General features: G+C 46.9%; 1 protein-coding gene across 8 annotated transcripts in view; it reads left to right on the forward strand.

Annotated features, from left to right (window-relative positions):
- Nucleotides 1-26243, forward strand: part of GRIK1 (glutamate ionotropic receptor kainate type subunit 1) — a 102272-nt gene extending 76029 nt beyond the window's left edge. For 2 of the 8 annotated variants that reach the window (XM_030264391.4, XM_072924290.1), the window contains 9 exons: nt 658-771; nt 1782-1985; nt 2372-2595; nt 5525-5643; nt 9966-10183; nt 14183-14408; nt 18510-18760; nt 20703-20868; nt 25824-26054. In XM_030264391.4, the coding sequence (XP_030120251.4) occupies nt 658-771; nt 1782-1985; nt 2372-2595; nt 5525-5643; nt 9966-10183; nt 14183-14408; nt 18510-18760; nt 20703-20852 (1506 nt within the window). In that variant the 3' untranslated portion in view covers nt 20853-20868; nt 25824-26054. Of the gene's footprint in view, nt 1-657; nt 772-1781; nt 1986-2371; nt 2596-5524; nt 5644-9965; nt 10184-14182; nt 14409-18509; nt 18761-20702; nt 20869-25823 lie in introns of those variants that run through there. The other 6 variants (XM_030264374.4, XM_030264399.4, XM_030264380.4 and 3 more) reach the window with 4 other exon arrangements.
- The last annotated feature ends 1260 nt before the right edge of the window (nt 26244-27503 follow it).

The raw sequence follows: 27503 nt of genomic DNA on the forward strand, positions 1-27503 counted from the left end.
CCAAATCCTCTGAAATGACAAATATCTTCCCTGGAGGCTTGGATTGGGCAGTAAATACTGGAAGTTTTTACTGTCTCTGGGGCTGGAAAGGAATTTGCCTTTGGCCACTTATGTTTGCTGAGCAAATACTGCTCGGGGAGTGAAATGTACCAGCTTGATAGCTCTGGCACATCCAGGAGTCCAGGAATGACAGAATAATCTTTGCTAAACCTGCTGAAGGCACAGGGCAAGCAAAATGACAGTGTAACCATCAGTCTGTTCCTATGTATCTACTCAGGCTTTTAACCTATTCTATCAGAAGAGAGATGTTTTGCCACCTCTCAACTCCACCATAGACAAAATTTTTGTTAAAAACCCATAAAAATAGACATTTTACTTTTTTTTTTTAGCAGGGAACAAAGCCAGCATGTTCCACTTTAGTAGCCAGATGGCCACCCCAGCACTGCACTGCCAAGCCGCATACTCTCAGTGCTCCTTGGTTTGCATTTGTGCATTTTGCAGTCATTGCCTGGCATTTCTGAATCAGCCCGTGATGCTGCTGCCTTTCTCCAAGCTGCTGCCCTCTTCTACCACTCGGTCCCTTCCTGAGTGATCCCTGAGACCAGTGCTGGGGGTTTAGGGGATTAGGGCAGCCTCTCACCACTCTCCTCTGTACAGATTGGTGTCTGGAACTCCTACAGTGGCCTTAACATGACAGACAGCAACAAGGACCGGTCCACCAACATCACTGACTCCTTGGCCAACCGCACACTCATCGTCACCACCATTCTGGTAAGGCTGCCAGAGCTCCACATTTAGGCTCAGGATCCACACATGCATGCATGAGATTGACTCCAAAACACCACACTGCCAGTGGAATACTCCCAGGAACCTCTGCCTCCAAAATCGTTTCACCTTTTCCTGCTTTTCAGACAAACCCTGTGCACTTTTCCTCCCAGAAGAAGGAACACACACAAACACTCAGCTTTGCAGTCACTGCCTATACATCCTTTGTTTTACTGGAAATGGGACAAAGAGGGCTGAAGAGAAGTGGCAAACAGCAGACAAACAGATTGAGTCAGTGTGCTTACTGTAAGGAATGGAAAAGGTTTAACTGGGTATTTGGGAGCTGCTCTGCCTTGTGCTCTCTACATGCTCAGTAATGCCACTTTTTTTTTCAATTGCTCTGCCTAGTTCCTGAGGAGGAGGAAAGAGCTCAAAGGCTCCTTCTACACTATGTGTCTATTGCCAGAGGTGTTTTGCCACATTAAACTGCTTGCCCAGATCTTCTTATATCCAAAATCCTATAAAAGGGAAAGCAAAAATGTATTTTGCAATCTGCCTTTGCTGTTCTCCATTCCCTCTTCATTCCATTTGAAGATTTTTCTCAGTAAAGTCTTATTTTTCACAGAATACAAAATGCTAGCTTCCCCTTTTGGGGTATTTTTTTTTCTGTTATTTAGAATCCTCTCTCCTTCAGTATCCCTTCCTGTCCTTGGAGCGGGACAATGTAGGGTCCAGACCCTGGGTCTAAGTTTGGAGTTGCTGGGCACAACTGGAATTAAAGCTCCTGGGAGCTAAAAATGGTCCATTCCACTGAAAATTAGGGCCTTTGTGCTCATCACTAATTCATTCAGTGAGTTTATTAACACACCTAGAAGAGCTTTTAGTGCTCACAGTAATTGTCTGGTTTCCTTGTACTTGCAATCCCTTTGGAAAATATTAGCATCATTTAGAGAAAGTGATCTCATCTGAGCCAAGGCTCACATCTCTCACTGCCTGTCTGCTGTGTTTTCCTGCAGGAAGATCCCTATGTGATGTACAAGAAGTCTGACAAGCCCCTGTATGGCAATGACAGGTTTGAGGGGTACTGCCTGGACCTGCTAAAGGAGCTGTCAAACATTTTAGGCTTCATCTATGAAGTCAAACTCGTTTCTGACGGCAAATACGGAGCCCAGAATGACAAGGGAGAGTGGAATGGGATGGTCAAGGAACTCATTGATCATGTAAGACTGAACCCTTCTCTCCTCTCTGTTCTCCTTTTGCCTGAGGTATTTAGTATCTGAAATATTTGCTGTGGTTTTCACCTCTCAGAGCCACTGCTGTGTCAGTTTTGCCACCCATCGGAGTAGGAATGTCTGAATGAGCACTTTGCAGGTGTTGGGAGGAAATGTCCATCCATGGCCATGTCTCAAATGTTCCCTGCCTTGTAAAAAGAGGAAATGGAATGTCACACCCCCCCACACACACAAATAACCCTAGAAATGTTAAATTTTGTTGAATTTGAGCCAGAAGTGGGGTTTTTTTTAAATATTCAGGAAAGAAATTGAGGGAATTGCGGTGGGTTTGCTGAACATGAAGGAGATGAGTGCTTTCCCTTTTGTGTTTCCAGAAAGCTGACCTGGCTGTTGCTCCTCTCACCATTACCTATGTCAGAGAGAAAGTGATTGATTTCTCCAAGCCCTTCATGACGCTGGGAATCAGCATCTTGTACCGGAAGCCCAACGGGACCAACCCCGGCGTTTTCTCCTTTTTAAACCCTCTCTCTCCAGATATTTGGATGTATGTTCTCCTGGCCTGCCTTGGAGTCAGCTGTGTCCTCTTTGTCATTGCCAGGTAAGGCCAGGACAGAATTTTGGATGCACCTACAGCCTCTCCCCTCACAGATGTTGGATGGGCTCTGGAGTACCATCCTAAGGGGGTTATCCAGTCCTAAAACCTTTCTGCAACATCTTGGTATTTTCTCATCAACACTGCTTTTCTGTATTGCACTGAGGCTTTGTTTTCTTTAAGGGCTGTTCCAAGCGAAATATCCAGTGGGATGCATCAGGAGGCACCACCCCAGCAGATATGCGCTGAAAAGCAGTTTGTTACTTGCATGTAGGCATTTCCCTTTTCCACTCACGGTGCACACAGTTCATAGGTAAAAGACCCAAAAGGTGAATCTAGTTTTGCTGGTGGTCCAGCCTCAGTGGTCTCTTCCAACCAAAATGGTTCTGTGCATTAGCGGAGAGAGGTCACGGGTTAACTTCCCAGGTGGCTTGAGGTGAAAGAGGAGTTATTATCCCTCCCAGCAGCTGTGGGGCTCTGTGCACTTACTCACCATTCCCATAGCTCCTGCAGTGCCTTACTGCACCATAAATAATAACTCCACTGTACACAACCCATGATCTCAGTCATGACTAATCTTAAATCTGCTCCTCTCTGGCAGATTGACTTTTCTGCACTTGTGTGCCAAGGCTAAAAACATCCCCCAGCCCTCTCCACCTCAGAACAGTGGAAGGGAACACAAATGCTTTCCTTGAGCTGATGCCTGAAAGCAGTGCCTAGTTAGATTCAGCTGCATGGACTGAAGAAGTGAAATTGTGTTCATGTTCATTTAGATTTATACATTTTAAGCTAAGCTGCTCTTGAAATCCACATCAAGAGCTGTCCATGTCTCCAAATACACCAAGATTTCTGTAAGATTTGCAAAGTGTTTCAGTAAATATTGATTGCTTTTAATAACCCCAGAAACCATCCACTCTTAGCACTGTCACAGTAAATTACATGGCTACCCACATTTTGACATCTGTTCCTGGAAAACAAATACTTGGGAATAATTTGCACAGACTGGAAGAATCCTCCTGTAATTTCTTTCAACTTTTCAGCAGCTGAATAATTTCTCATTTGTCTCTGAGCCTTACGTATCCCTGTCACTGTTACATTAATTTTTAAACTCAAACACTGAAGTTTTTATCTCTGTGAAGGGTTGCAGAGCTCTGTTCCAAGTACACTGCCAGTGGATGAACAAGGTGTTTTCTGCCAAAATTTCCCTTTCTGCTAATGCCATCTCAACTGTGCTGTTAGTGAAGGTAGACCCAGGTAGCTGAGCCAATAATGTCACACAGACCCTGTGGAAAAAGGTGCTTTGGTGACCTTGAGCATCTCACCTTTATCAGAAACCTCAGCACAGCTGCTGCTGAACAGGGAGAAAACCAGGGGGAAAAGGCCAGGGGAACAGAAGGTCTGAGCAGTGAATTCTGTTGAACTGTAAACCGGAGCTCAGTGCAGCAATAGAAACACAAGAAGAAAATAATCTTTTGTTCTGAGGTGTAAAAGAGATGTACACCCTACTAACACATTGAAATATGTACCCAGAGCTAGACAAACCTTCCCAGTCTGGAAGACAAGGCTTTGCTGCCAGAACTTCATGGCCACTTTCAAAAGCCCTTTTGCTCTTTCTGTGATGGAGACATTTGTTTCCAAGTCACTGAATGTGGTGGTTTTCTGAAACCCTGCAAAATTCCAGCCTTTGGCTTCCCAGACAGGTCAGGGCAGAGGGATTTATTCTTCTTCCTGCCCTGTGTGAACAATGTGAGGAGAACTCTTCACTTCTAGGGCTGTTGGAAACCTACTGGTTCTAATTGGGAGTCTCTTGTGAAGGATGTATTTCCCTCTGTGTGCATGAATGGAGTCTGGTCACTCCACAACACCTGCTTCCATTATTACAGCAGAAATTTGAAACATCTAACTTGGGAATTGCTTTTCTTTTGACGGGTGCATGCAGAACTGTTGTAACTTGAACCTGAAAACTTTGTCTTTTGTCATGATTTTTTATACTCTTGTTCTGGGTATTGTGTAGCTGATGGCATCCTAAGCTACATCCTCTCCCAATTAATGGGTTCATTATTACCAGACTTCATTACTTCAGACAAGCAAGGCACTCTGCTTTCAACCGTGCATAAATTCAATGCTTAATTATATTGTTGCAACAGTAATCAGAATGTGTTGGGTGAAGTTGTCAATTGAAGCTGCATCCACATGTTCCCTGAGGGAGCCATGCGGCACTGGGGAGCCCGAGTGGGCACCTTGAGGAGGAGCAGTCCTTGGGGTGCTTCTGCTGGGTGTGTGCTTAGCCCAGAGCTCTTCCAGAGATCCCCTGTGCAGCTCCCATCCCGTGTCCCTGTGGCTTGGGGAGCTGCCTCCTAAAGCTGGGGAGAGCAGAGTGCTCCAAAGGCCCAGGCTGTGGGGCTGGTCATGTATGGGCACCTGTTCCAGGGTGGGACTCCATGGTCCTGGTGCATCCCTGCCAGCTCAGAGCATCCAGTGATTGTGGGAACGCTGGGCAGCTGCTGCTGCAGGGAGAGAACATCCAGCACACACCGACAGTGAGCAGTGCTGCCCTGACAGGGCTGCTGCTCCTTCCTTATTCCCAAAGTGCACCCCAGAAGCAGCCCCATGGCTCCCAGCAGTGCCCTGTGAGTGGGGCAGGGAGCTGTGGGGCCGTGGCAGGGAGGAGAGGAGGGGAGAGGAGCAGCAGCCCCATGCCAGGCCCAGCAGCATGCCATCCATCGCTCTGCAGCTGATCCACAGCTGGCATGGGGCAGTGCCGATGTCCGGAACACCCTTCATGCCAAGCTCTCCTTTGGCACGGGTCAGCCCTCCGTGCTGGGTTCTCCCATGCCCATCGCCTGCGTGGTGCCGTGCCGGGGTGCGCTGCTCAGCAGGTTTGCTGTGTGTCCTCTGCTCGATGTTTACAGACTGTTTCTGTTGACTGCCACAGGTTTACACCATATGAGTGGTATAACCCCCACCCGTGCAACCCAGACTCAGATGTGGTGGAAAACAATTTTACTTTACTAAATAGTTTCTGGTTTGGAGTTGGAGCTCTCATGCAGCAAGGTACACCGGTTACACTTCGTTCTCGCACACGTCCCACAGTCTGCTCAAGGGCTTCTGTGCTGGTAAACTCCACCCTCTGTAAACGCAGCATGTACTGTAAAACCTGATCTCACACACACAGAGTAGCATGAGGAAAGGAAGCTGTGTGCCACTGCCATTGGGGTACTGTGCAACCCAGGCCAGGAGGAAGGAGGGCGAGCATCCCACAGAAAGGGGAGCACGCAGGGCCACACGGGAGTTCTGCAGCTGAAATGGAATTTAATTGCAAGAGGGATATGAAGTGCCTCGTGCTGAAGTTGAGTTTATTGGTATAAGAGTTTGGACAACAAGAAAAATGTTGGGCTCCATCCCAACACAAACAGCCTTAGCTGCCCTAGAAGAACTGTTCCAGCTGCCAAATAAGGAAAGATGCTCTTTCTCCAGAAGGGTTGTTGAGTTTGTAGGTACTTGTCAAACATGTTTAAAACCAACACCAAACCCTGTTTTTCTATGACTTTTCTGCAGGTATGAGTCCCATCCTTCTGTAAATGCATCCAACCCTAGAACTTAACCCGGTCACAAGCCCCTATTACTGATGATTGTGGAAACAGCTTACATTTTATTCAGATGCCAAGGAAGGGCAGTGAAGCTTACTCCATGTGAGAAGTCAAATAGATCTATATACTAAACACATTTGTTTATGGCATTTATGTTCCAAGGTTTCCAATTAAATCACTTTTCACCAAAACTGGGGTCCACTGAAAAGAGAGAAAATGTTTTTTGACAAACATTTCAAGTTGAATCAAAGCTGAACAAAAAAGACCCCATCCCACAGCAATCAAAAAGGCAAAGCCCAGCAGTATCTTGATATTAAATTCCTAAACATTTAAGTAAGGAATGTAAAACCATCTCTACATTCACACAGGTACAGTTTATTCTTTCCTCTTTAACAGACATGAGTAAAACAAAATAAAAAATAAAGAGGATTTTTTCCTAGATGTGGTAGAGAATAAAGTTTGTATTGCCCTAATATGCACTTGCTTTTAGTGGTGCATTATTCTATTGAAAGGATATAGAGCTTCCCCACAGAAGTTACTCTGAAGGAGGTTGGATGAAAGAAGAGCATTTCTGCTTTGTTTTGGAGCTTTTTTGTTTTGTTTTTCTTCCAATTTGTCAGTAAAACACAGGCTGAGGTTTTACAGTATCAGGCAGGTGTGTGTATCTAACTGTGGTTGCCCTGTGTGTGAAAGTGCCCCAGAATTTTGTGTTTCCTGTTCTGCCGTTTTTGGAGTTTACCATCATCCACAGCAAACTGTGGGATGCAGTGTCTGCTCGTTACCACTACCTTGGGTACATGACAGTCAGCCCCAACCAGACTCTGCTTGTCTTTTAAGGAGATTCAAAGCAAAACAAAAGAAAGAGAGAAAAAGAAAGAAAGGAAAAATAAAACATTTGTAAGGCAACACAAATGTTTCCATGTACAAACTCGTGGTGTGATTGTCTGTGCATCATGGTCATGTGAACAGTTTGGACATGATGGGAGCGGTGGTGGAAGTCTGGGTCTAGCGTTGCACTCCTCCTCCTTGGCAGCAGCTGCTCGTTATGCTTGACTGGAAGCCACTTGTGATTAAATTTTAAAATGTGATGATCAGACTTTCTCTTTTCTACAGAGCATGAGCAAAGTCTGGATCAGGATTGGCTGTCATGTCTGCCATAAAAAGGCACTAGAGAGACTTCAGCAAGTATTGTCTCTGCCCCTGAGTCTTGCTGACAACATTTTGATTTAGATGCTGCTTCCCCTGTTTTTCCCCTGGAAGTCTCAGATGTGTTTGCATCCTCTGAAAGCATCCAAACAGGGCACATTTCATCCAATCCATCCAGGGAAGCTGTCACTGTCAGAGAGGAGAGCTGTCCCTCAGAGCTCAGCTCAGCCAGAAATGGGGCAGGCAGGAGCAGAGAGCACCCAGGTGGAGCAGGGTGGGGATGAAGCAGATCCAGCTGATGCCCCAGCCTGGACAGCAGGGGAGGGGGATTCTGCCCCTGTGCCCAGGTGAGACCCCACCTGCAGAGCTGCCCCAGCCCTGGGGACTCAGCAGCAGCACCTGGAGCTGCTGGAGAGAGCCCAGAGGAGGTCCTGGAGCTGCTCCAGGGCTGGAGCCAGGCTGGGAGAGCTGGGGATGCTCACCTGGAGAGGAGAAGGATCCAGGGAGAGCTCAGAGCCCTTGCAGGGCCTGAAGGGGCTCCAGGAGAGCTGGAGAGAGACTGGGGAAAAGGCATGGAGGGACAGGACAAGGGTCAGAGTGACAGAGTAGGTTTAGATTTGATATCAGGAAAGAATTTCTCTCTGTGAGGGGGTGAGACACTGGCACAGGATTCCCAAAGCAGCTGTTACTGCCCCTGGATCCCTGAAGTGCCCAAGGCCAGGCTGGACAGGGCTTGGAGCAGCCTGGGACAGTGGAAGGTGGCACTGGGTGATCCTCAAGGTCCCTTCCAGCCCAGGCCACTCTATTATTCTACAATAAATCTGTGCTTTTTTCTGGAACTGAGGCACTCAGAAAGGTGAATACTGGAATAACCATGGGAAAAACGAGGTGCTGCCCCCCTCAGCTCAGCCAGGGGCAGGGTTTGCTCTCATCTCACCAGAGCAGTCACGCAGGGCAGGATTACCAGCATGTTTGTTCCCACAAACAATGTTTTGCTGCAAGAAATCACAGGAGGGTTGGCACCTCACTCCACAAGTGCAGCACACAGGGATTTTCTCCTGAGCAGCGCTGGCATGCTCCACATGTGTGGCACAGTGTCAGGGGCCAAGTGCAGGAATTCTATTTGTATGGCGGCCTAAGCTTAAAAGCAAGAATCCCTTCAGGATGACCTGAATGAGCACAGCTTTTGCAGTTCAACCCCATTTTAGGAATAGAGAGCAATGAGGAAATATTTCATTGAATTAAAAAATAAAAAAATCTAATCAGGAAAGCAAGAAAGCACAGCAGGAGTCCAAACACAAAGCCAAGGAGAGCTACAGCTCTGGAAACAAGTCCATTTGGCCTAGAAAATTTCAAGTGAGAGTTTTTGCCTTCAGACTGCTCTCACTGTTTGGCAGTTCTGTCAACACATCCAACCCTTGGGCTAAGCTTAGCTTTGACCTTTAAGACACACAGGTGTGTGTTTACAAATACAGTTCCAATCTGTTTGCTGGTTGGTGGGGAGAGTTTTACCCTTTCAGTCTCTGCGGCAAAAGCCACTTTCAGAGGTTTTGCAGAGTCTGAAAATGTTCTCTGCAATGTTGAAATTTCTTGCAGAACTCATTGAATAGGTGAGGAGACATAATATGCCAACATGTTTTTCTAGTAATAGAAAAATGTTTGCCAAATCAAAAGCTTTAGCCCTGAGCACTCTGTTCACAGGCTCTTAAATATTTTCTTAAGTCCATCCCTCATCAGCAAAATAATTACGCAAAAACTTAACTTTGAAGTCAGGTGGCCACCTAAGAGCTTTGCTGAACCCCACATTATGCACAGAATTTGCTTGAATCCTACATTATGCACAGAATTCGGTGGGACTGGCCCCCCAGTGAAAGAAAATTTGCCCCAGAATGCTTAGAAACACGAGTATCTCTGTGGCTGAAACAGAGGTTATCTGAGCTGCCTGGAAACCATTGCAGTGCTGGGAACACATGCTGCTCTCTGGGGATTTATGGCAATGGCAGAGAGCTGCTCAAACCTGTTTGGAATAATGAATGTTAAATTCACTGTCCAAAAGTTTGCCTTGCCCTGAGGATCCAAGGGATGTGCCCATCGACCCTCTGATTTTTTCAAATGTGAAGCACATGTTGTTAGCAAGAGGTTTTGTGGGGGCTGAGCTGAGGCTCACCGAGGTCACTGGAGCTGCATTGATCTCCCTGTTGGTGCTGAGATGTGTCGATAGGATGCATGGGGCTGGCTCCTCCTGTGAGGTATTTCTGTCAGGCAGCTGTGAGCAGAAGAGCATTTGCTAAAGAGCTCTGGTTACAGAATTGATTGCAGTGTACGGGCACAAAGGGACTCCAGAAGCAGACAGAAATACCAGAGTAGCTTGCTGGGGACGTACAAGATTAATATCACAAGGCTGGTTAGCTTAGAGAGGTAAGGGGCTTAGACCCAAGGATAATTCCATTTGTCATGTATCATGGCACACATCCCCTTCCCAGTGTATTACCCTTATAAATGTCAGCTGTGCATCTGTGAGATTATTGTTGAAATCATTTTATCATGCTGCAGCTCATAAAAGCATTCTGTGCCTAAAACGAGGCTGTGGTCTCAGGAAAGCCTCATTTTAATATTATTGTTTTGATGGTGTTGTAACAGGATCAGAGCTGATGCCCAAAGCTCTTTCCACCAGAATAGTTGGAGGAATATGGTGGTTTTTCACCTTAATCATAATCTCATCCTATACTGCCAACCTGGCTGCCTTCCTGACCGTGGAGAGGATGGAATCTCCCATCGACTCGGCGGATGACCTGGCAAAGCAAACCAAGATAGAGTACGGGGCTGTCAGGGACGGATCCACCATGACCTTCTTCAAGGTAAGGCAGCCCTGGGCAGCCGCGAGCCGGAGCCGCTCCCGGCTCTCCAGCGGGACCGGGAGGCGGAGCTGCAGCATCCCCAGGGATTGCAGGGGTAGGGAAATGCATCGTTCACCCAAAACCAGGGCTACAGCATCCCCAGGGATTGGAGGAGAAGATAAATATAGCAAGTACCCACAGTCAGAGACACAGCATCCCAGGGAATTGGAGGAGTGGGTAAATACATTATTCACCCACAGCCACAAGAACAGCACACCGAAGGACTGGAGGAGAAGGTAAGTACACCAGGTATCCCAGCCTCAGTGAATCCTTCAGCACCAGGAATGTAAAACCCAGCAAGTTTCCCCCAGGACACATGGAAAACAAGCCTGGCAGTGAAGTGGATTGAGGGATAAACCCATCTGGCTGTGATGGACATGGGGATATTCTCCTCCAGCTGGGATGCTATTTCCTTCCAGCCACTTCACTAAAAAGCAGCTGGAAAAGTCTGCTTCTCCTTCTGAAATCCACATTTGCACTATGGTAATGCCACAGGAAAGTGCATGTTTGTTTGTCCCTTTTTTGAATGCTCCATGGTCAATATTACCCAGACTATCAATACAGGGGCCACACACACACCTGAACACATCTGCAAGTGAAGAGTTTTCTGTGGCTAACTGGTAGACAACTGTGATAATTATGTCTTTTTTTCTTAATTATTAGTATTAATTACATACAAAATGGATAATCTCATAAAATGTCAGTGTAAAAGCCAACAAGATATAAATACAGAATACAAGCACAAAAATCCTGTGACAGTCAGAATTACTTAGCAGCTCCCTCAGCAGTGTCAACAAGGAAGTCAGGCTCAGGATGAGCCCAGATCAGGCTTTTCCCTGTAGTGTCTGAGGATGGTGTTCATGGAGTCACACACACAGAGCCTTGCAAAGGCATGAGACTTGGGGAAAAGCAGTTGGGCAGAACAGCATCTGTCACAAGAGATGTCTCACTCTCTGGGGACATGCCAAAAAGGCAAAAATCAAAGATTCCTGTGTTACCTGCTCCAGGTGACCCTGCCTTGGCAGGGGGGTTGGACTGGGTGATCTCCAGAGATCCCTTCCAACCCCAACCATCCCGGGATTCTGGGATTCTGTGTAGTCTGTCCCTGCTGGTGCTGCCAAGGGTGAACTGCCCCTGTCAAGGCTCTCCTGTGGCTGAATAGAGAGGTCTCCTTGCTGAAAGACAAAAACCAACTGCAGCATTTTGCCACAATGAGCTCCTGAAATGATGAGCTGACATTTCCACTGAGATGTTCCAGTAAGGCAAGATTTGGATTCTCCTCTGGCTCTTTCATGCCCAAAGAAACTCACTGCCATTGATATTCTGAAGTCAAATTTAGCTTCAGAGACTAAACTTCAAATCCTGTTGCAATCCTGCATTTTTAGAGGAAATAGGTTCTGAAGCTTTCTACATGAGAAGCTCAGAACAAATTTCCTAGAGCTGTTTCTAGTTTTACACTGATTTCTTTTTGCACCATTAATCCTGCAGGCAGAAATACGTAGGCTTAAAAGCATGTGAGCTTCTAAAAGAAAACATTCAGACAAGGTGGTTAAATATTTATGCACTGCATGTGCCAGCTTACTTGTGCCGGAAATACATGTACACAGCACAGGGGAAGGACGATACAGAAACTGGGGATGGATTCCCTGGCAGAGGGATGGTGACACAGTGAAAATGCATGAAAAATGCAGTGTCTCACACTTGTAAACACTCAGTGTTTTTGTATTATGGAAGCATTTCTGTATCCTCACAAGATTAGGAGTCCTGCCCAAAACTTGAAATAAAAAATCCTGGAGTAGCTCTCTGCACAAAACCAGCTACTTCTGTCTGCAGAGGAAGGTTCTGACTTTGCCTCCCTCAGACTGTGAAATGCTGCATCTACTCCTTGAGCTAAATAAACACACACACACCCCAGGGACGGAACTAGGAACTGGGAGAAGGTGGCAGGAAAGAATTCAGGCAGTGCTTACTCTGCTCCCGCACTCCTCCCAGGGTACAGCAGAGTTACAGCACCTCTGCCGTGACATTTTAGCCTCTGCCTCTTTCCTGGAAGCTGTCCTATCCCCGGGAGTGCTGAAGTGCTGGAAACGGAGAGGGAAAGGAGGGATCGCTGTAGCAGCAACAGCAAAAGCACCCTGAGGAGTGAGGCACAGGGCTGGGTGCCCTGGGAAGGGTCATTGCCTCGAGTGCTTTCTCTGCTGCAAGATGTGATTTGTCAAATCAAATTGTACTAAAGCCAAGGAATGCCAAGGGGAACGGATTCTTTTTTCAGACCAACATTTTTCAAAGCAAACTATGGTGTGCTGGGCATTCCTCACTGTGGAGGGGCAGGAACAAGGGAGTGACATGTAGGACACAAGGGGCAAAGCCCAGATCCCTCTGATTTCCAGGACATGTATGGGGCACACATGGAAAAACAACGGTTTCTGGAAACATCAGGCACAGAAAAACGCAAAGCAGACTCTACAGAGCTTTGATTTAGGACTTTGTGCTCCAAGCAGCAGCAGGAAGCCCCTGGAAGATCACATTACACAGGGTAACTGCTGGGTGGGATGAAGGTCAAGAAGCATATTAGAAAAGAAAGGTACTTCCACTGCTTCTCCAAAGCTCCATTTGCAGTTATTCAGGCTGACATCACTTGTAGTTAGTGGTGTCTATAAGGCCCGTGCTAACAGTTGTGATTGCCCACTGGTTTGGAATGCATCGGTGTCCCTCTTGCTATAGTTTCCACAGAAAAAGAATTATTCTGAAGAGGAAATATTCTTTGAGGAAGTCGCTTTTCTGCAGTGACTTTTCTTCTGTGTTGCAACTTGTACCAGTTCCTGCCTTCTCAAGTGCAGATATGTTTCCACTGAAATTAATGAAAACTCAAAGGCCAAAATTTGGCACAGGATTCATCCTGAGAAAAAAAAATGGGAGCTGGGAAGTTGAGAAGCCAAGATCTTTCTTACTGAATAAGGAATACATCCTTTCACTAAATTCACTGTCAGACTCAGTCTAGTGCATAAACACAGCATCAATTTCAAAAATATTCCCAACTGAGCTATAAAAATGGTTCCTACTTTTGTGGAGAGCCACTTAACCACCTTCAGAGTTTAGTGGTATCCTGTGGCTCACCAAATTGAGGTGGAATTCAGGTGGCATTCACAGATACTGAATTTATAGGTAAGGCATATTAACATTTAAGGCTCAAAGAAAGAGAAAATCAACTTCTCACATGAATACCCCTGAAGCTGGTGTTTAAAACTGAGCCTGGAATCAGTTGAGGTGGCTGTAAACCAGAGACAGGGCTTTAGGGACTGAGGAGACACTGCCCTTAATCCCTGTGGCAAAAGGATCATGTCCTTAAGTCTGACTGCAATGGGAAGCACAAAGCAGGAGTTTATTTGGTCTGTTTCTCAAAGTTTACCCCTGAAGTACACGACTTCAGGCAGGTGATGTGAACACAACAGGGGCAGATGAATGCTTTGTTCATCACGAGGCTCTTGGAGCAGTGGGTGTGCCCTGACAGGTGGGAGCAGATTGTACCCAGACAGCAGTGTCCCAGGACAGCAGTGTCCCCAGACAGCAGTGTCCCCAAGCAGCAGTGTCCCAGGGCAGCAGTGTCCCCAGGCAGCAGTGTCCCAGGACAGCAGTGTCCCGGGACAGCAGTGCCCCACTGCACCGGGTCAGCTGCCTGTGTACTGCAATCCATGGAGCAGCATGTGCCCAGAAAACTCCAGAGCACTTCACAGCCAGGCCAGTAATGAAGTTCCTGGCACTGCAAAGAAAGTGGGAAGCAAGAAGAGATTCCTCAGCATAAAGCCCAGTAAGAGGGAAATGCTGTTGGAAGGAAACACTGCCGCCAGTTCCCTGTTGCTCCGGATGTGGTACCACCATTGAGGCTGGGGAGGCTGAGAAACATCTGGCAAGGGCAGTCCAGGTGCTGGTGTGATCCTGTGCCTCCTTTTCCCTCTGCAGAAATCCAAAATCTCGACGTATGAAAAGATGTGGGCGTTCATGAGCAGCAGGCAGCAAACGGCGCTGGTGAAGAACAATGACGAGGGTATCCAGCGCGTGCTCACCACCGACTATGCCCTGCTCATGGAGTCCACCAGCATCGAGTACGTCACCCAGAGGAATTGCAACCTCACCCAGATCGGGGGGCTCATCGACTCCAAGGGCTATGGTGTGGGCACCCCCATTGGTAAGAGGCTGGGGAGCACAGCCACAGTGTCCCCTGAGACAAACGATCCACTCAGCCTTGGGATCTCAGAAACAGGACAAGAGAGAATGGATTCACACTGACAAAACCAGGGCTAGTTGGGATGGGGCCTCCCCCAGCTTCCACCCCCAGCTGTGAGGGTGGGGAGACTCTGGCACAGAGTGTGCCCGGAGCAGTTGTGACTGCCCCTGGATCCCTGGAAGTGTACAAGGCCAGGTTGGATGGGGCTTGGAGTAGCCTGGGACAGTGGAAGGTGTCCCACCTGACTGGAAGGGCTTTAAGGTCCCTTCCCACCCAAACCATTCTTGCATTCTGTATGAGCCCCAAAGAAAACTGCTTACTCAAAACACTGAAACCCCTGATGCAGAACCTTGAAGTTGATCCTCTGTTCTTTGGTGTTGCTCTGAGGACCAAAAATTCATCTCCTTCAATGCAGAGCTTTAAGACTCCAAATGTCTCCAAACTCTCTCTGGCAGACCTTTTCTAGCATGTCCGGTACCCTAAGATCTTCTAATTGTACAGCATTAAAAATTGTGTCAGATTTTTGTGCTGTGCACTTGAGAACAATTGGCACTGGGGAGCCAGGTTTTGTCCTGCGTTCATAGAATTCTGGAGCCACAGAAGGGTTTGGCTTGGACAGAATCTCAAAGCCCATTCAGTGCCATCCCCTACCATGGGCAGGGACACCTCCCACTATCCCAGGATGCCCCAAGTCCCATCCAGCTGGCGATTGCTTCATCCATTGCTTGACAGAGCAGATATAAATAAGGGAGAAACACTTCTCCACTTCGAACTGTCATTCTTTGTGGTGCTGAGCCCCGCAGACGTATTGTCACAGACATGACATCTCAAGTATATTTTTCCACTGGCTGTGTGAGAACAGCCTTGGCACCCTGAGAAAAGTGATACAAAAGCTAAAATCCCCAAGAATGACAAACTCATGGCAAGAGTTTCCTTGTGGTTATAAAGCTGCCACACTTTAAGCCAAGTACAATGAAGGGATAATTGGAACAGATGGCAATCCTCAGAGACAGTCAGTCATTGGAAATGCAGCTGTGAAATATATTTATAAGATGTTTCTTGTATGAGAAGTGCACCTTCATTTTTTTTGTTAAAAAAAACCTGTAAAATTCAGGGGAATAGATATCCCCAAGCACTGTGGAATAATCCAGCATCATTAAGCATCTCATAAACAACTGATTTCATAAACAAGATAAACCTACCACTATTCAGAGGGACCCCTGAGGCTCTGTTATTTCTCTCAGAGCATTCAAAATTATTGGCTGCAGAGGCTGTATAGGAAAAAAAAATAAATTAAAAGGGTTGTCTGTGACCTTTAACACCAGATCTTCATCAATGCTTAACTAGCCTGCAGGGGAATGTAAAATCACAGGGCCTGTGACTCCAGAATTTCCAGTGAGGGAGCTGGCCAGCACCTTATGGCTCCTGAAGAAACACGGAGGAGAATTCTTGAATCTGGGAAATGTATTATTTTATCAGAACATCTTCTGCAAGTAAAATACAGCAGTTACAGGCATCAGGAGGAATTTCTCCATGGAAAGGGTGGTCAGGCCTTGGCAGGGGCTGCCCAGGGAGATTTGGAGTGCCCATCCCTGGGGGTGTCAGAAAGGCCTGGCACTCAGTGGTCTGGGCTGGGGACAAGGTGGGCACTGGACACAGGCTGGACTCAGTACTCTCAGTTCTTTTCCACCCTCAGTGACTCTGGGATTCTGTGTCAGGGCAGGTTTAACTCCAGGATCAGTGCCAGGCTGATGCAGGTAATTCTAATACTAAAGTTCTTCCCAGTTCCTTGGGAGACTGCTAAGAAAGGAGATAAATTAATTTCTTGGCTTAAGAGGTTTGTTAATAGCTCAGAGGCCATAAGTAATGTGCTGAATATTTAAAGAGGTGTGGAGATGGATTTGTGGGTGGTGTTAGAGCTCACCAATAAACTACCACCAGTGCAGCTCTCCAGGCACTCTTGACAAACTCTAAAAGCCTGTGCAGAAATCTGGAGGTGCCTGTTACCCTCCAGATGAATTGTGGTAATCCTGATGGCAACATAAACACCACAAGAAAGAATTAACAGCCCCACAAATCCTGTGTTGTGGCTCTGGCTGCTCCACTTCCCATGTGCATCCTTCCAGACAGGGAAAATGGATGAGTCCTGCAGCCTTACACATTGCAGGGGACAAGGCACAAACAATTCTGCTCTCTCTTCTGTGAGGCACTGCTGTTTTAAGGGGTAATAAATCACTCCTCTGTGCAAAGCCAGTTTTTGGAGATGTTTCTGGCCTGTTTTCTATGCTGTTATTTTTGGGTCTTTAACAGCAAGCACACAGTTCATCCATTCTTACAGCAGGCACGTTTTCCTCTCAGAGCTGGCTGCCCCCTGCAGTGCTGGTCTCTGGCTTCCCAGATGGATTTGGGATAGTCTGACACATGTCTCCTGGCAGCTGTGGTCACAGCATGGCCCAGTGCTGGCAGTGCTCTGGCCCAGCAGCAGCTGAGTGGTGGCACAACAAATGAGGAGCTGTAATGTTCCTTACGCTGTTCTCCTCAGACAGGGCTAGGGAATGAAGGAAATGGAGAGCAGCGAAGGGGACATGGATCCACAGGACAAGTGTTTTTAACAACATCCTGCACAGCAAAATAAGGAGCAAAACTGAAGCTGTGAAGACTATTTTGATGCATAAGGACTCAGGAGTGGTGCCTCAGTGAGATTTTTCTGAACTGCCATGTGATCCCTGCAATTCTGGCATATATTCTGCCTTAAAGCTTGGTTTGCCTTGATGGAATTCAGTTTGCAACGCCTTTAATGTGCAGCAAAATGAGGCTTTGGTGAAATAGTGGTAGAAGAAAATCTGAGAATCACAGAATGGCCCGGACTGGGAGGGATTTTGAAGCCCATCCAGTGCCACCCCTGCCATGGGCAGGGACACCCTCTACTGTCCCAGGCTGCTCCAAGCCCCAGTGTCCAGCCTGGCTTTGCACACTTCCAGGGATCCAGGGGCAGCCACAGCTGCTCTGGGCACCCTGTGCCAGGGCCTGCCCACTCTTATAGGGAAAAACTTCTTTCCAATATCCCACCTAATCCTACCCTCTGGCAGTGGGAAGCCATTCCCCCGTGTCCTGTCCCTCCATGTCTTATTAATGTGCTACTAAAGGAGGGGAAAGGGAAAAGAAGTAGCTGCAGGGCTTTCAGCTCTGCATTTCATCCCAGACTCCAAAGTTTCCAGCTGTAGGGAGTACAGCATGGCAGGCTCTGGGAGCACACATGTACCTTTGGAGCCAAACAGCATCCCACAGAATCACAGAACATTCTTACAAGTCCACCCTCTTTGCAATCACAAAATCCTGGTCCCACAAAGTTTCTCTCATAAACAAAGGCTGCAGAATTTTGGAAGATGGAGAGGCTGAGCAGAGTGTGTGAAAGCAAATCTAAGCAGACTAAACCACCCAGTGTGACCCCAGTCCTTGCCAGACACTGCCCAGGCCCATAAAGCTGAAGAGCCTGCACACACATCATTTAGAAAATGGTGGCCTGCAAACCAAAAGCATGAAATTGTTGCTATTTTCAGCTTGCAGGGTTGCTATTGTTGCAAATCACAATAAAAAGGACTTGTCCACACGGTGTTCTTACAAGCTGTAGTTAGCTGAGGTGGAGCTGTGAGTGTAAATGAGAAGAGAAAATGTCTCTGGACTCCTCTGAGGCAGCCCTCATTTACAGGCAGCAGTAAAAACCAACAGATGCTGGAGTCAATAGAAGAGGTGCAAACCGGAAATTCTCAAAGAGTGCTCAGCAATATTCAAATATGATATGGAGGAATGCCTTAGCAGGAAAACCCATTGCCAAGGCTTAAATAAACCTCACTAGGAGACCCTAAAATTATCATGAATTCTCAAATATCCACACCAGTGGAGCCTTCTGCTTCGCAGTCCCCAGGTCAGACACCAACAGATTCCCCTTCCCACCAGCAGCCTTTCCAGCTGGAATAATCCCCCTGTGATAAGGGAGGCTTCTGCCTCAGATGGTGGCAGCTGCTCTCTGCAGCACTGCCAGGCCTCGCTGTCCCCTTGCAGGGTCCCCGTACAGGGACAAGATCACCATCGCCATCCTGCAGCTTCAGGAGGAGGGCAAGCTGCACATGATGAAGGAGAAGTGGTGGCGAGGCAATGGCTGCCCCGAGGAGGACAGCAAGGAAGCCAGCGCCCTCGGGGTGGAGAACATCGGGGGCATCTTCATTGTGCTGGCGGCAGGACTGGTGCTCTCGGTGTTCGTGGCCATCGGCGAGTTCATCTACAAATCACGCAAGAACAGCGACATCGAGCAGGTGAGCGACCCCTCCCTGCTCCTGGGCACAGGGGCTCAGCAGCACACGCCTCCTGGATGGAGTGTGCATTTCCCGCTGCTGAGTTCTCAGCCGGCGGTTCTGCCTCTAATGACAACAATTAATAACGACACAGAAGTGCCTCACCCACTGTCCAATTAGTGCTGCTTAGCGGGGCAGTGCAGAACAAGGGCAATTAATTTCTCAGTTTCTGGTTGAACTTCAGGATTTCCAGCATAAATTACATTGGAAAGGAATAAAACACAACTGGGCTGTTGGGTTTTAATATGGCATTATCACAGTCACTTGAGTAACAGAGGTAAGCAAATCCCAAGAGTAAATTTCCTCTTGCTCTAGAAAGCATCTTTTTTCAGAGCCACAGGTTTATCAGTTGTGCTGAAGGATGCACTTCAAAACAGGGGGGTCTACTGAGAGGTGATGGAGGCCACTGTAATGTAAGATTATGGAGCCAAAGAAATTCTGGTTACAGCTCCACTGACTTGTAATGAGCAGTGTAAAAGGGCAGAGGAAAACAAAGAAAATGCTGTGTGCAAATCACACCTTGGGCGTTAGAGCGGTTTGTGAGAAGAGATCAATCCTTAAAACCGAGTGTAAACACCCCTTTAGAAACCCACCAGCTCTGTGAAAGCGGCAGGGCTGAGCAGGACCTTGGAGAGTGTTCCTAAGCTGTCAGCCAGCCCCTCCTGCCTGGGGCAGTTTGTTCTGCCTCTGTCCTGGACCTGCTGTGGCCCTGTTTGGCTCCTGCTCTCTCCAGCAGGACTTTCCCGAGGAACAAGGGGACCTCACCCTGCAGGACCAGGGGGTGACTCTGAATCCCCAAATGTTCCCATTTCCTCACTCTAGGCTCCCAGACACGAGGCACCCACCTCGAAGTGGGTTAAGTTCTCTTTGTACTTTGAGGTGGGAAAGGTTGGAGCTTTTCCATGAGGGATTCCCCTTCCCCATCCAAGGTATTATCCTACAAGGGTGGTGACATAAATGCCAGGAATAGCTGTTGAGACAAAGACCCTCCCCGAGGGCAGCAGGGATGCATGGGAGGAGAACAGAACATTTTGAGCTCACTCTGGGAGGTGCACTTTTCATTAAAAGCCGTGCCACTGTCTGCAAAGAACAGATGCAGCTCATGGAGCAATCCCAGGACATGCCAATCAAAGGGTCCCTGGTTTGGGATAAGGATTCATGTATTTGCACATATTGCAGCTTTCTAATTAGTACTTTAGCCCATTTTAGCACAAAATGCATAAAAAATGTATTGGTGTCTTTGTTTTGTTCATGTCTCAGGAGATCATTTATTTAAATATGTTTTGGAGAACAGTTGCAGCTAATTAAAATATTTAGTATAATTAAAATATTTCATTTAAGTGCTAACATGGTGCAGAATATCCTCGAAACTTTGCAGGAGTCTGTGCAAGGCAATGCCTCCCTGGAGGCAGGGCTAAAGCAGATGTAAAGCTGTAGGCCAGGGGTGTTAATTTACTAAGCAATAAGTGGGGTGCATAACAGAATTCAGGGTTGCACACATGTGTGCACACCCCCCATTTCTGCACCTGCACTGCTGCTGCTCAGCACAGCATTGCTTAATAACTCGAATCATCAAGTGAGTTAATGTGGCACATCCTGCTTCTTTTCCAGAAGCAATTTCACTGAGAGCACAACACTAGCGATTCCAGTGTTTCTCTCTGGTTTCTCTGGGATTGTTTTCTCTTTTCCCTGGTGAGATAAACAGCTTAGATGGGAAACGCTGTGCAGGGTGTGTTATCACTAAGCTAGTCTAAAGCACTGTTGAATACAGCCTGTGACTTTTCTGTTCCCATGAGTGGAGTCTCTTTTGATTTAAATGGCTTTTGAATAATTCGCATGCTTGTTTTCAGTTTTGCTTCGTTCATTTATTTACTTTCTCCATTTCTCTTCTCTTGCATGCAAGGCCTTTTGTTTCTTTTATGGACTGCAGTGTAAGCAACCCCACCCGTCCAACTCCACCTCGGGCACCACCTTATCCACGGAGTTAGACTGTGGCAAGTTAATCCGGGAGGAGCGAGGGATCCGAGCACAGCCCTCGATTCACACGGTGTAGTCAGTAGAGGACCAAGGTGTGTCGGGGAGAGCATCACACCCAGACAGGGCACCCTGCCTGGGGTTAACACAGGGGATAAACTGATGTAGGGTAAATTGCCAAAGCCCCCGAAATCCAAAATCCGAAATCCAGGCAGTTTAAATGCGTGTCACAGGATATAATTACACCATCAGCAAGGAGCTCAGCAGAGCTGGTAGCCTTTCAGAATTATCACAGCCTCTCATGTGCAATGACCTTGTCATTTCCTGGGGTAATTCACCTGCTTCAGGTAAGAAAAATTATTTACCCCCTTTTCATCTCCTCCACAACCTGAGCTGAACAGTGGGAGTTACTGAAAGCAGGGAGAAACATCCAGCTTGGTCTCGGCTGCAAGTGGGCCAGGCAGCTCTGAATTCAGAACCTCCCAAACACCCTGCAGGGCTCCATTAACTTCCTGAACCCCTGTAACCCCCAGCCAGAGATGTTGAGTTGGCATCTCTTATTCCCTGTGTCAATATTTAATGAATTTTAATTATGCTATTTAAAATGCATTACTCAAAGCCTGCAAGTAACTATCATAGCACAAAATCAGACCCATCAGTTAAATTTTATGCCATGTAACCGTTAAGGACATATTCAACAGGAGCACCCTCAGGCAACACCCACACAGACCATTAATAGGGCAACTCTGTTGTCTTGTTTGAGCAATTCACCAGGTTCCTTTGTAACAGAGAAACTCCTTCGTGGGAAAGTTGGGTATCAGTTTATCTCAGACAGCAAAGCTCTGGCATTGCTTTGCATATTGCACCCTGGTGGCATGCTTTGTGTAGGAGGCTGGCACTGGACGTGTTTACACCCTGGAAGGACAACACTTGGATTTCTTCCAGCCCTCAGCCAGTCAGGGGCTAACAGGGCAGGGGACAATGGACTGGATGCAGGTTTGCCACCAAAAAACATATGTCAACAATTTGAGATGCACAAAGTTCAAGAAATGCCAGCTTGAAGGATGTCATGAACTGTGGCAAACCCCAGTGTTCCCAAACCCTTTTACCTGTATTCCATTGTATCCAGATTCTCATCAGTCTCACCAGCTCATCTCCCTCCCCTCAGCCCTATTTTATGTTTTCCTGCCCAGTGGAGCTCCTGCTCATCAGACAAATTACTGCTCTGTTTTCCTGGGGCCATTTCTGCCCGCTGCTGCAGTCAGGGGCCTTGCTGGAGTGGATTCCTTCACACCCAAAGTGCTCCCCCTTGAATGGTTCCTGTGTACCTGGCTCCTGAGGACAGCCAGAGCAAGCAGTGCCCCATGATCTCCTCTCATCCCTGTCCCCATGTTGATGCTGCTGGCAGCAGGCTGCAGTGCTTTGTGACAAAGCTGTGCTGCTCACAGCTCGGCTGCTCCAATTCTCCCCTGCCCATCTGGGGGTGGGAGTTTGTGCTGCACTCCAGATGCTGCAAGAAATTGTCTTGCTCAGAATGGTCTCTTAACTTGTTTGAATGGGGCCCTGAAAGCTCTGGCTCTCCATAAAATGCTCCTTTTTGCCAGCAAAGACCTGAATTAGGTCCTCTGAATACCTGATTTAAGAAAACTTTTTATTTGCAGCTTCCCAGTAGAAGAGACTTAAAACTAATTCAATTCAGCTCCTTTCAACTCTCAGAGGAGAAGGAAGATGCCTAATGTGTTTATCTCCACCATTGCTCCATGCAAGAAATCCTCTGTGTTGCAGCTTGGATCGGTTTTGTAATTGTTCCTTAGATTAGTGCCGGATCCAGAGAGTTTCTGTCACTTGCTGGGTAAACATTTTCCCAGCTGTCAGTCCCACAGCCCCACTGGCAGGGACAGCCATCGTTCCCTGGGTTTAGCTGTCCCACAGACAGCCCCACAGGCTGGCAGCAGCTCCCCAGGGGAATGCCAAAGCAGCCCCTGCTATCCCTGACAGAGCCTCATCCCTAGCTACAAAAACAGTTATCAAAATCATCACTGGTGCTCAGGTGACAACAGCAAGCAGCTTTTCTGATTGTTCTTGTGAACAGAGCTCAAAGGAACAGTTTCTGTAAGTGGGGAAGAGTTAAATTAATCCCTGGGTTACTATCACACTGTTTTGACAGACACTGTTCAATAGACGCTGGCAGGTTAAAGGAGTTAATTTGGGGATCTCCTCATGCCATCAGAATATGCCTCTCTTCATGCCATCTGTGTGACAGAATACTCACACAGATCCTCAGTGTGCCCCAGCAGCAGTTTGCTCATGAAAATAAACTAATTTGGATATTTTTCCTTCTGTGCAAAAATAAATCAATTTCCTTTCAGCACAAGACACAGGTCAGTGTCCCAGCTGATTCCTGCACTTCCTCCTCTGTCCCTGAGCTGCTCAAGAGCTCTTCCAGAATGAAATCTGCCCCACATTCTTTGATTTTCACAGTTCTCATCACTTCAACACCACACTGGGCTTTGAGTGGCTTCTTTATTGTTATTTGGTTGGTTTTGCAAGGTATTAATAAAATGCCTTGTCTTCAGTAGTAGCCCAGCAGCAGAAGCAACAGCTTGATAAATCCTGACCACAACTATTTTTTTCCATTGTTTCTACTTTATGTTATTTATTTGTTTGTTTTTTAATTCTGAATCTGTAATTCTCCTAAAGCTTAGCACAGCCCTCTGCATGGGAGCGCAAGAAAGGATTTGGGAGCTTCATGACTAAGCTCTAGCAGCTGGTGAAATGACCAAAGGGCGCAGAGAAAGAGTCCCACATCACACAGAGAGCAGAACCTAGTCTGTTTTTAAAGGATGACATTTCCTTTTCCTTTTACATGCCATGGCTGGCAGCATTTTGACACTGCCAGAATGAGAAACTTAAGCTGGCTGAAAGCAAAATGTTAAATTCCTTATTAAGTTGTAAAAGGGATTGATCTGTGCCCACTCTGCTCTTGCTCTGGGCAGACCTCAGCAGTGGACTGACCAGCATGGGAAAAGAAGGGGTTTTAAAGCAATCCTTTCAGTCTGGCCACCTGAATATGAGACAAAAGGACAGTATATTACCCTTTTAAATTGAATTTTAATATCAACATCCCCTTTTTGAAGGCTGCTTTGCAGGTGCTGCTCAGAGGGCTTGGGCTCAGAGGTCTTGGGCTTCCCCATAGTGTTTGTTCCTTGTCCATGGCTTTCCTATAAACCTCACACCATTCTGGCTGAGGCTGTGCTCGCTCTGCACTACTTTACCTAAGAATAACTTGGAGTCTTCCTGATAATAATTATTTTAAAATTCAAAGCACTTTGAAGTGGAGTCACTGGGCACTCCACAGATCAGATATTATAAACCTCCCAGCAATATATTCTGTGTATGTGTCTGCAGATGCAAAATGAACTTCACAGGGTGGTTTTGTGGAGATGAGTGTGATGGGCATTGTGGTTATTGCACAGTCTGAGTAATAGGAATCCTGTTGGAAAATTAAAGTACCAGCCTTATTAACAAGGCACTCTTTCACCTGCAGAAATCCTCCCTGCCTGCACTCTGCAGAGAGTAATGGCTGGGATTAAATACAACACATTAGGAGGTTAGTGAGAAACACAGGGAAAGAAAATACAAGTAAGACTGATCAATCCTACAAAGGATTAATAGGGTCCTGTCTCTAGTTACCACGGAGTTCTGGGTTCACTTTGTAATCCAGATTTTAAAAATTCAGTTAAAGCTGAGAACACAGAGAGCAGCAACCCAGGCCAAGCCAGCCACTCAGAGCCTTTGGGTTCACTCGTTTGGGGATCAGCGGTGCTGCTCTCCAGAAAAGCTTGAAGGATGCAGGAAGGGTGTCCCAAGGATACCGGCTCCTCCTGCTGCTACAGGGGAAAGGAGTGCCGGGATCCCTGGCTTATCTCAACAAAAGGAAGGTATTTAAATGGTAATTGCAGAGCAGAGGCCTGCCCACCACAGCTGTCATTTCACAGGACAGCATGCGCTGCCCTGATGCGCCCATTGACTCTGGGCAGTGGCACCAATTAACAGGAGTTTAATTGACCTTGGAGCCGTAGATGAACAAAAATACAGTACCTCAGGGAAGGAGAATATTGAGCTATGAATTTGACACAGTCTGAGATCTCAGCCTGTGTGCAGCCCAGCCCGTGTGGACGAAGTGGCACACACAGGACACGACATTCACACCCACACCAGTCACACACTTCACTCAGCTTGGTGAAGGCTTAAAGCTTTTTTTTTCCCTGCTGCCATCACTCGATTTTATATATAAATAATCTATTCATGAATATTTGCACAGAACAATTGTGGAATTTTTTTGCAAAGCCAGATACTTCCACTTAAAAGCTACTTGTGTTTCTTTGTGTTATATGTAATTATTCCAGCTGTGGATTTTAAAACATGTTTCCACTTACCCCAAACGTCTTTGTTCATGTTGTGATGATGGGAAGAGCGAAGATCTCCTCTTTCTTTCCAATCCATTCAACTCCTTTATTCTTGTGGTAATTATCTCCTTTCTTCACCACACAATATTTTAAAAGATTCCTTCCAAAGAAAAGAAGATTGAGGCCTGTGCTATATTTGAGAAATGTCTGTTCATTTAATGAAGGAAAAATAGCTAAACCACAAAGAAATCTTAAAAAAACTCTTCTTTGTCTTCTCCAGCATGCTTATTGTGACTAAAGTATATGTTTAAAACGAGATCTTTTCTTTTGTAAGGTCAGGGACAACTGAGAAAGGGTAAGTTTTGTGACACGAAGCCACCAAAACATGGCAAAGGCACCTGTGGGGAATTTCGGAAATACTCACAAACATCTTTTTTAGTGGAGCCAAAGTTAAATGAGAGTCACTGGAAGATGAGTTAGGGAAAACCCCCTGCTGTGTGCAGTCACCTGTTGTGTGCAGGGATTTATTCCCAGCCGGGTCTCCTGAGGAGCTCGCCGAGCCCCATGAGGGTGCTGGCCGAGCTGCGGCTGGGCTCTCCGTCCGCGGCAGGATTGTTTAATGCCATCCCCTCTGCCCACAGTGTCTATCTTTCAATGCCATCATGGAGGAGCTGGGAATTTCCCTCAAGCACCAGAAGAAGCTGAAGAAGAGGTCGAGGACGAAGGGGAAATCATCCTTCCCGAGCATCCTGACATGCCAGCAGCGGCGCACGCCAAGGAAGGAGACCATGGCATGAGCGGGCAGGGGCAGCAGGACAGAGCCACCCTGCCCCAGGGGACACAAACTCCTGCTCCTCAGAGGCTCTCTGTGGTTTCTTTTTTTAATCTAGAGGTACAGCAGCTGAAATGCTCCTACTGATCCTCCAGCAGGTGTCTGCCTCTTCCTCTGGGCTGGATTTCTCTGTTCACCTGATCTGCATCTCTGTCCCTTCCCCATGCATCGCTGTATGTGCTTTCTAAATAAATAAATAAACAACTGACAGGGTTCTTTTTTCCAAGAATCTGGGAGTGAAACTTTTCTTTTCCCTTCTGAAGCAAAGATTGCAGCTCTGCTGAACACAGTTGTTTAGGAACCAGGCCCCAGAGACCAAAGTGAAAATCTACACTATTAGCCCATAAACTGTGGGTATGGAAATGGATAAAGTACAAGGGTACCCAACATCAAGGCTTTTTTATTTTGTCTGATACTGTAAGGAGCACTCTGCAGGCTCTTTTCTGTGAGAAACTTGCTTTCCACCATCTTTTCCCTTCTCCATTTATTTTAGAACATGATTAATTTGTAATCCCTTAGCACCGAGTGATACCATCAGCAGCTACTGGTATTTAAAAAGGAAAATCAAAATCTCCAAGGAGTGACCAGTGAGCAACACTGACACAGTCACACTGCCATGTCCTGCAGATCCTGATGCCAGTAGAACAGTTCTTGATTTGGAAATTAAAATCTCTGAGAAATGAGGGCTGAGAATGCTCAGTTTATAACAATGTTATAAGAATGACCACCAAGATAACAGATGATCTGACCTGGATTGGGTGACCCCTCTGTGGTGCAGGCAGGGAGAATTTCAGCCCGGGTTTATGGACATCAAAGGCTTATTAAGGACCCCTTCCCTCACCCATGGAGGGTTGAGTTTTAAATAAGAAAATTCATCAGATTAACAAGGCCTAGCTTTGACAGAATCACATTAGTTCCTGTTTATTTCCTCCCACTTACTTAAAAAATAGTTACTTCATGCAAGTGTTTGTAAGACAATGCAAAATTCCCTGGATTCTTCTTTTCCTTCCTCTGAAAACAGGAATTATTTGTTGCTGTTTTCCAGCATTTCCTCTGGACGGTGTCTACCCTCCAGGAGGTTTGGGGCAGTGGGGCAGAAGAGAGCAGGGTGTTTTCCAGGTGCCTCCAGTGGGAAGCTGGAGCCTCAGTGCCTGCTTTGGGCAGCTCAGTCTGCTGCAGCGGCTGGGCTGGAGAGCAGGAATTACAGCAGGCAGGAATTACAGCAGGAATTACAGCCCCTAGCTGTGAGAGTTCACAGAGGATCCTACAATGGGCAGCTTCTTTTATTTGTGTCATCATCACCCCACAAACAGACCTTGCAGACCCCCAGCATCACTGTACTGGTAGAAAAGTAGGTTATTATTGAAATAGTGATTGAAAAGCAGGTTACTATTGAAATAATGAATGAAAAGCAGATTATTTTCCAGTGGGTGTAACTCTATTGCTGTGCTGTCCATGGCCCTCAGCTAAGGTGGTTTTTTGGGAGGTT

This window comes from Taeniopygia guttata, chromosome 1 (assembly GCF_048771995.1).
Source record: "Taeniopygia guttata chromosome 1, bTaeGut7.mat, whole genome shotgun sequence".
Classification (NCBI taxonomy): domain Eukaryota; kingdom Metazoa; phylum Chordata; class Aves; order Passeriformes; family Estrildidae; genus Taeniopygia; species Taeniopygia guttata.